This window comes from Heptranchias perlo, chromosome 32 (assembly GCF_035084215.1).
Source record: "Heptranchias perlo isolate sHepPer1 chromosome 32, sHepPer1.hap1, whole genome shotgun sequence".
Classification (NCBI taxonomy): Eukaryota; Metazoa; Chordata; class Chondrichthyes; order Hexanchiformes; family Hexanchidae; genus Heptranchias; species Heptranchias perlo.
Window position 1 is genome coordinate 28,508,217 of NC_090356.1, and position 7,509 is coordinate 28,515,725.

The following is a 7,509-nucleotide window of genomic DNA, read 5'->3' on the forward strand; positions in this document are numbered from 1 at the left end:
GTTTTCAGAACAGTATTTTGCATTTTTCAGCACCGGGCTTTCCTCTGCGTAATCTAAACAGCACGTTCCGAATCTCGGCCAGGACGCCTGGGGTAAGGCTTCAAGAAGCAAAGCACTTCCTTGAAGAAACTGCAGATCGAGTCATGCACTGTGCACAATGAGCTTACATCCCACACAGGCTTGGGAATAGGTCACCTGCCTGCTTTTAATTTGGGAATAGTGTGCATTGCAAAGAGGCCTACATTAAAAAAAGGGCTGAATCCATACATTTTGGAAAGTACTAACTTTTATGCCCCAGACCAAATCACTGTCGCCACAAGTGCTTCGATTCCATTTGAAAGCTGCAGTATAAAATATTGTAATCCACGACCTAAGCCAAAAGCCATGAAAAATGCTTTTAGGGTTTTATTACCAAGGTCAAGAACTCAGAAAAGGTGTCCCAAATGAAGGCCCTTCAATAACTCAACTGAAATCTTACAGCAGAATAAAGATCAATATTTATAATCGCCTCCCCCCATCCCAGCAATTCTACTGACTTTCCCCACCCCACATCATTTCCACATTTTTGCAAAATTTTACTTGCAATTGCACAGCTGTGTTTTGTGACCTCAGGATTAAACAATGCATCAGTATGGAACACTGCCATTTAACAGTTTGGTTTTTTTTGCTGCAGCCCTGGTCTTAACCTTCAAAAATGAAACTGCTCAAAGGGGCTAAACCAAGATTACTTCCAACCTCCACCACCACCACCACCACCCCGCCCTAATGGATTTAAACTCAGGTTGTATAACAAAATTAAAAAATCTTACTCTGCGCAATTAAAGAAATTGGTTTTGTATCAAAGTCTTACACATGTTTAAAGACATAAAATATCTAAATTAAAAAATGTTTGGCATTAAGATTTTTGTCCCTAAGGATCCAGCGCAAAACTCAATTCAAACCAACGACTGTAGGCTGTGCTCACATTAGATTTGGGTGGGGGCAAGAGCACAAAATTGTATATAAAAAAATTATATATACGTACATAAATTAAAACCCTGAGCACATTCAAATTGCACACGAGAAAAATTGTTTTCTAACACCGATTACTAACTGAATGCATTACACGGCAGAATTGTTCACATGAACTAAAATAGTAATCCAGATTACTTTGATGCAGAAATCACGCAACAGCCCTTACAGCCTTAACACTGCGTGCAAGCTGAGCCAAACATCTACTGACTAAAGCTAAATACTACTTTGCAAAGCTTATTTTTGCTTCTCAGATTTTAATATAACAGATAAAATGGTACCTGTGTGGCACATCAGTCAGCACCGAGTACATTATTTACCAGGAAGTCTGCATCAGATATGCGCCTGCATGCCTTATGACTATTAAAAGGTTGCACACTATCTAGCAAGGTTAGTGCCTTATTCAGTTTACTGAAACACTATTTAGCAGGAAACTAGTGCTGGGTGTCTGAGCATGCCCAGTGTCAGCTGTGGGGATTGGGAGAGCAGTTATCTGGCACAGAAACGAGATCCTAAACCAAGGCCTAAAACTATAGCCTTGAACTTGGTGCGACAAAATAAAGCTTTTCAAAATGCCATTTAGTAAATAAAACAGCTTCCTCAATGCAAATGAATTAGCTTGTTCTGTTAAAACCTGTAAATTGTATCAAGCTAAAGCATCTACCAACCACACACGTAATTCAATCTAAAATAAAAGAATGAAGAATAGTCCTGCTTTAGTACTCGTATTTAGTATTTTAAAATTAAACACATCAACATTGCTTATTTACAATAACATGCTAAAGGACAATTTAACATTGAACACTTAATCCAAGCCACTATAATGCCACAGACATACTGTACGCTGTGCATCCTGACAAAAGTCTGGCATTTAAATCCAAACCAGTTAATATCCCCATTCATTATCTCTATTAGTGCAATGATTTATTCAATATCACAGCAATCTCTGAATCATTTCCTAATAGCCACGTCCTTGGCTGATCATCAAGCCCCTTCACAATCCAATTCTTACAATTTAAAGTACAATTGGACTAATATACACCATTTTATTTCAAGTCACATTGCAACTGACAAATCAACATTCCTTTCTCCCCCCCCCCCAACCATTTCAAGGAACTATATTCTCAATAATTATATCGCTCATCTGCAATATAAAGCCATCTCAACACAAAACAAGTACTTTATCCTTTAAACTACAAGGCCTTCTACAAATAATATATTATGAAAACAAGAACCGTGAAACAACGAGATTTCACATTACAAATTAAACATGAACAAATCAAATAGAGGTCATCACTACACTCTATTATGACTGGGCTTCACCCCCGGTGGTACATCAGTCTCTCCATTTTGTAACAGGGCTTTTGTTTCAAGCCCGGAAGTGTAAAATGCACACGTTTACACAGTGAAAACGTTCCCAGAAAAAAAAATTAAGATGAAAATGGTCAAACCCCTGATCCCAAATTCAGGGAGAGGCCAGAGTAGAATTTCTGAATCGAAATATGAAATATGCTCCATACTGTAAACTCGCTGTATGTCGCTGCACAGAACATGTAATTGGGTCCATAATTCTCCATCTGTCAGGTTTTCCTTTTTTAAAAAAATCAATCTATATAAAATACACTGTAGATTTAAATTAGATCTGTGGTCTACAGGACTGCAGGTTTTAATGGAGAGCTGCGATCAGGAGCTGCAGACTGACTGCAGTGGAGTTGGTGTCTGTCTGTAACCGGCATTTTCTGAAGACGTGTCACACACAAACACAGTCCCTACCCTACACCCCCCACCCCCCGGAACAACCACAGCTTTTTAAACAATTTCCCAAAAAAAAATCTTTACAAGGAAATGTTTTAATTTTTAAAATGCCACACACGAACGTATTGAACACGGGGAGAAAAAAAAAAGAAATTCTAACAAACCCACCCAGAAATATAACATCTTCACCAAACAATCCCACTAGGTTCCCTTTCCTTCACCGGCTCCCCTACAATGTTTTTTTAAGAAAGTATGAGCCTGTGACTTTTATCTCAAACAGTGGAATAAAAAAAGATGGTTCTAGATGTGTAGCTACGATTTCCCTTTTTTTTTGGGGGGGGGGAAATGGGGGGTGGTTCAAAAGGAAAAATCGAAACAAGGTTCGTCGTTAAGAGCTTCTTCCCCCCTCTCTCTACACTCCTTCTCTTCAATCAACATCCTTTAAATCATCCCAAACACAAAGCAATTTCTTTCCGAAACATTTAACAATCAATCTTATTTTTTTTATAAGAGGAAAAAAACCTTGAACCCATCATCAACACTTGCAACAAGTGCCCAGAAACCAAACAGATCTTAATAAGATTTTAGTTCTAACCCCGAGTAACCTATTGTGTCAACGTTACCCACCCCCTCAAAAAAATGTACCAACATTATTTTTAAAAAAGGTAAAAATCCTCTCAGTTAAGTTACTATTATTTTCTTTTGGACTATATATCGATAAATTGAATGTTTCCCAAAAAGTGAAGGATACGAAGCAGGCTGTTGTAGTCCTCTTATTACAGGCTGTGGTTTGGCTTTCTGTGGTAAGCTCATTTCAGGCTGAGGAAGACAAAAAAAAGGAAAAACCAGGCGGATTTTGTTGTATAGAGAGACAGAGAGATGTACCTCAGGGTGTCCTCCCTCAGAAGGACGTTTCCCACGTGAGTTTACCTGCAAATCACAAAAATAATAGCATTGATAGATGGCCCAGAGTGTGAACTAGCAGCGGGGCTCGTCCTTAGAGTGAAAGAGTCAAGCTTTAGGACGGATGCAAGCGATTTTTTACACACAAACCAACATGGCGAACCAAGCCGCTCTCAGTCCGAGAAGACGGACGCCCGGCGGCCCTCGGCAACTTCCGGAGAACTTCGACGCCGGCTGCTCGGCAACTTCCGGAAAAGTTCGGCGCCCGATCTTCGACCGTTTCCGGAAACGCTCAAGCAATGGCAGGGTCACCAAGGGCAAAACTTTTGGGCAGCCAAATCTTTTTTTTTCTTAAAAAGTGGCTTAGGTTTCAAGGCTATTAACATGTAATAATTATAAACAACAGGAGTGACATGCACTGTAAACCCACATTCATTATTAGTGAGGAAAGAACTTGCATTTATATAGAGTCTTCCACATTCTCAGAATGTCCCAAATTGTAAAAGTGACTTTAATCAAAATAGGCTGTATTTTTAAATCAAAATAAGGGGTACTAACGAATGACACTGGGCAAGTCGGTGACTGATGCTATCCAAAGTCATTGAAATGAATGGAGGTATTTTTTATCTTAAACAAGCAAACACACATGTTCACAAAAAAGTGCCTGTCAGGCGAAATGGGACTTAAAAGCTCTGGAATAGCTGTAAATACAGGTAAGAAGAAAGGTGAAAAGCTGATAGTTGTTTCAGGTCCCTTATTTACTTTATAGGAACATCGAGGCTGTGTTGCAGAGTGTTTATGTCAGTTTAATTTCTGGAATAGCCTGCTCCAAAAAAAAACCTCTTGAACTATCCAATTGACAATGTAACATAGCATGTTGGAGCTTTAAAGCACCACAGCCAGAATGGTGAGACATATATTTGCACCCATGATAATTCCTCATTCAGTAAATTCCCAGCTTCAGCTATGCTGTCACAGGAAGGAAATCCAGTCCCTTGAATCACCAGCATGGCCTCCAAGTAACCAATTTGATTGGTGGAAACCTAGAAGCCAGCCTTCTCAGTAATTATGAAAGCACAGGAAATGTAAAGAAAAAAAGCATAGGAAATAATAACGTAAACGGCAATAAAAAAACACAGCACTGTGTTAAAGTGCCCACATTAAGTGTTGTACTACAGTAGGGGCTGTATACATTGCAACACAAATGTTTATGTTTTCCAATTTTTATTGCAGTTTCTATCAAAAGTAAACCAGCCATATATTTAGTTCTAAAAACAGAAAATGCTGGAAACACTCAGCAGATCAGGCAGCATCTATGGAAAGAGAAACAGAGTTAATGTTTCAGGCCGATGACCTTTCGTCCAAACTGAAAGAAGTAAAGATTTAACAGTTTTTAAGCAAGTACAGAGTCATGGAAAGTTGGGGGTGGGGGAGAAGTGGAGGGGAAGGAAGAACAAAAGGGAAGATGTGTGATAGGGTGGAGGGCAGGAGTGATTAAATGACAAAAGGCATGTTGATGCAAGGCAAAGGGAATGGTAATGGGACAAGTAAAGAAACAAAAGATGGGTCTGGAGGAGCTGTAAATGGCAACAGTAGAACCATTACCAGCACCTGCTGTCCGAAAAAATGGGAGCAGTGGTTATGATCTGAAGTTATTGAAATCAATGTTAAATCCGGAAAGTTGTAAATTGCCTAATCACTCACCTGACGAAGGAGGTAAGCTCCGAAAGCTTGTGATTTAAAATAAAACTGTTGGACTATAACCTGGTGTTGCGCAAGTCCTTACATTTGCCTAATCGAAAGATGAGGTGCTGTTCCTCCAGCTTCATTGGAACAGTGTAGGAGGCCGAGGACAGAGAGGTCAGAGTGGGAGTGGAACGGAGAATTAAACTGGCAAGCAACCAGAAGCTTAGGGTCACGCTTGTGGACTCAGCGGAGGTGTTCAGCAAAGCAATCACCCAATCTGCGTTTGGTCTCCGCAATGTAGAGGAGATCGCATCATGAGCAGCGAATACAGCATACTAAATTGAAAGAAGTACAAGTAAATCTCTGTTTCACCTGGAAGGAGTGTTTGGGGCCCTGGACAGTGGGAAGGGAGGAGGTGAAAGGGCAGGTGTTGCATTTCCTACGCTCGCACGAGAAGGTGCCGTGGGATGGGGAGCGGGTGTTGAGGGCGATGGATGAGTCGACCAGGGTGTCGCAGAGGGAATGGTCCCTTCGGAATGCTGAAAGGGGAGGAGAGGGGAAGATGTGTTTGGTGGTGGCATCGTGCTGGAGGTGACAGAAATGGCAGAGGATGATCCGTTGAATGTGGAGGCTGGTGGGATAGAAAATGAGGACAAGGGGGAGGGAAGGGAAGGGGTGATGGCAGAAGTGCGGGAAATGGGATGGACACGGTCGCGAGCCCTATATAGCACAGTGGAGGAAAATCCTCGGTTGAGGAAAAAGGAAGACATGTCGAAAGCACTGGTGTGGAAGGTGGCATCGTCAGAACAGATGTGACGGAGATGGAGAAACTGGGAGAATGGAATAGAGTCTTTACAGGAAATGGAGTGAGAGGGAGTCGGTGGACTGATAGCAGATATTGGTTGACAGCCTATCCCCAGGAATGGTGATAGAGAAGTCGAAGAAGGGAAGAAACGGAGATGGACCATGTGAAGGCGAGGGAAGGGTGGAAATTGGAAGCAAAGTTGATAAAATTTTCCAGTTGGGGTGACAGCAGGAAGCTGCACCACCACAGTCATCAAAGTACTGGAAAAAGAGGTGAGGGAGGGGACCTGAGTAGGACTGGAACAAAGAATGTTCCACATATTCCACGTAAAGGCAGGCATAGCTAGGACCTATACGGGTTCTCATAGCAACACCTATTATTTGGAAGAAGTGAATGGAGTCAAAGCAGAAGTTGTTCGATGTAAGAACAAGTTCAGCCAGGTGGAGGAGGGTGGTGGTGGATAGGGACTGGTTGGGCCTCCATTCAAGGGAGAAGCAGAGGGCCCACAGGCTGTCCTGGTGGGGGATGGAGGTGTAGAGGGACTGGATGTCCATGGTGAAAAGGAGCCGGCTAGGGCCAGGAAACAGGAAACTGTTCAAGTGGTGGAGGGTGTTAGAAGAGTTGCGGATTTAGTTCGGAAGAGACTGGACAAGCGGAGAAAAAAGAGTTGAAATAGGAAGAAATAAGTTCCGTGAGGCCATAACAGACTGAAACAATGGGTCTCCCGGGGCAGTCCTGTTTGTGAATCTTGGAAAGTAGGTAGAAGCGGGCTGTGCGGTGTTGGGGGACTATGAGGTTGGAGGCCATGGGGAGAAGATCTCCAGAGGAGATGAGGTCAGTGACGGTCTGGGAAACAATGGCTGGATGTTCGGTGGCGGTGTCATGGTCCAGGGGGCGGTAAGTGGAGGTGTCGGTGAGTTGGCGTACAGCCTCCACAAGGAACATGACTGGCAACATAAAGCATAATCAGAAAGGATAGGGAAGGAAGAAGGGGGGTGGAGTAACTGTACTAATTAGAGAAATCATAATGGCAGTAGAAAAAAGAGACATAACTAACAGAAAGATAGAAACAGAATCCATATGCATTGAAATAAAAAATAGGAAGGGATCGATCACGCAAATGGGGGTATACTACAGACCACCTGATAGTGGAAAGGAGGTGGAGGAAGAAATATGTAAGTAAATATGTGAAATGAGTAACGGACTTAGAATAATAATCATGGGAGATTTTAACTACCCCTAAATAAACTGGCAAGAAGAGATAAGTAAAGCAGTATAATGAATGGAGTTTTTACAATGTGTGCAGGACTCCTTTCTTACCCAGTGTGTAAAAAGCCCAACAAGCCCAC

The 7,509-nt window shown here is 42.0% G+C and overlaps 1 protein-coding gene across 10 annotated transcripts in view; it reads right to left on the reverse strand.

Moving 5' to 3' along the window:
- Window positions 1-3,851, reverse strand: part of LOC137301207 (eukaryotic translation initiation factor 4 gamma 3-like) — a 284,740-nt gene extending 280,889 nt beyond the window's left edge. For 7 of the 10 annotated variants that reach the window (XM_067970674.1, XM_067970671.1, XM_067970673.1 and 4 more), the window contains exon 1: window positions 3,518-3,851. In XM_067970674.1, the coding sequence (XP_067826775.1) occupies window positions 3,518-3,579 (62 nt within the window). In that variant the 5' untranslated portion in view covers window positions 3,580-3,851. Of the gene's footprint in view, window positions 1-1,292; window positions 1,340-2,531; window positions 2,627-3,517 lie in introns of those variants that run through there. The other 3 variants (XM_067970666.1, XM_067970668.1, XM_067970670.1) reach the window with 3 other exon arrangements.
- Between the last annotated feature and the right edge of the window lie 3,658 nt (window positions 3,852-7,509).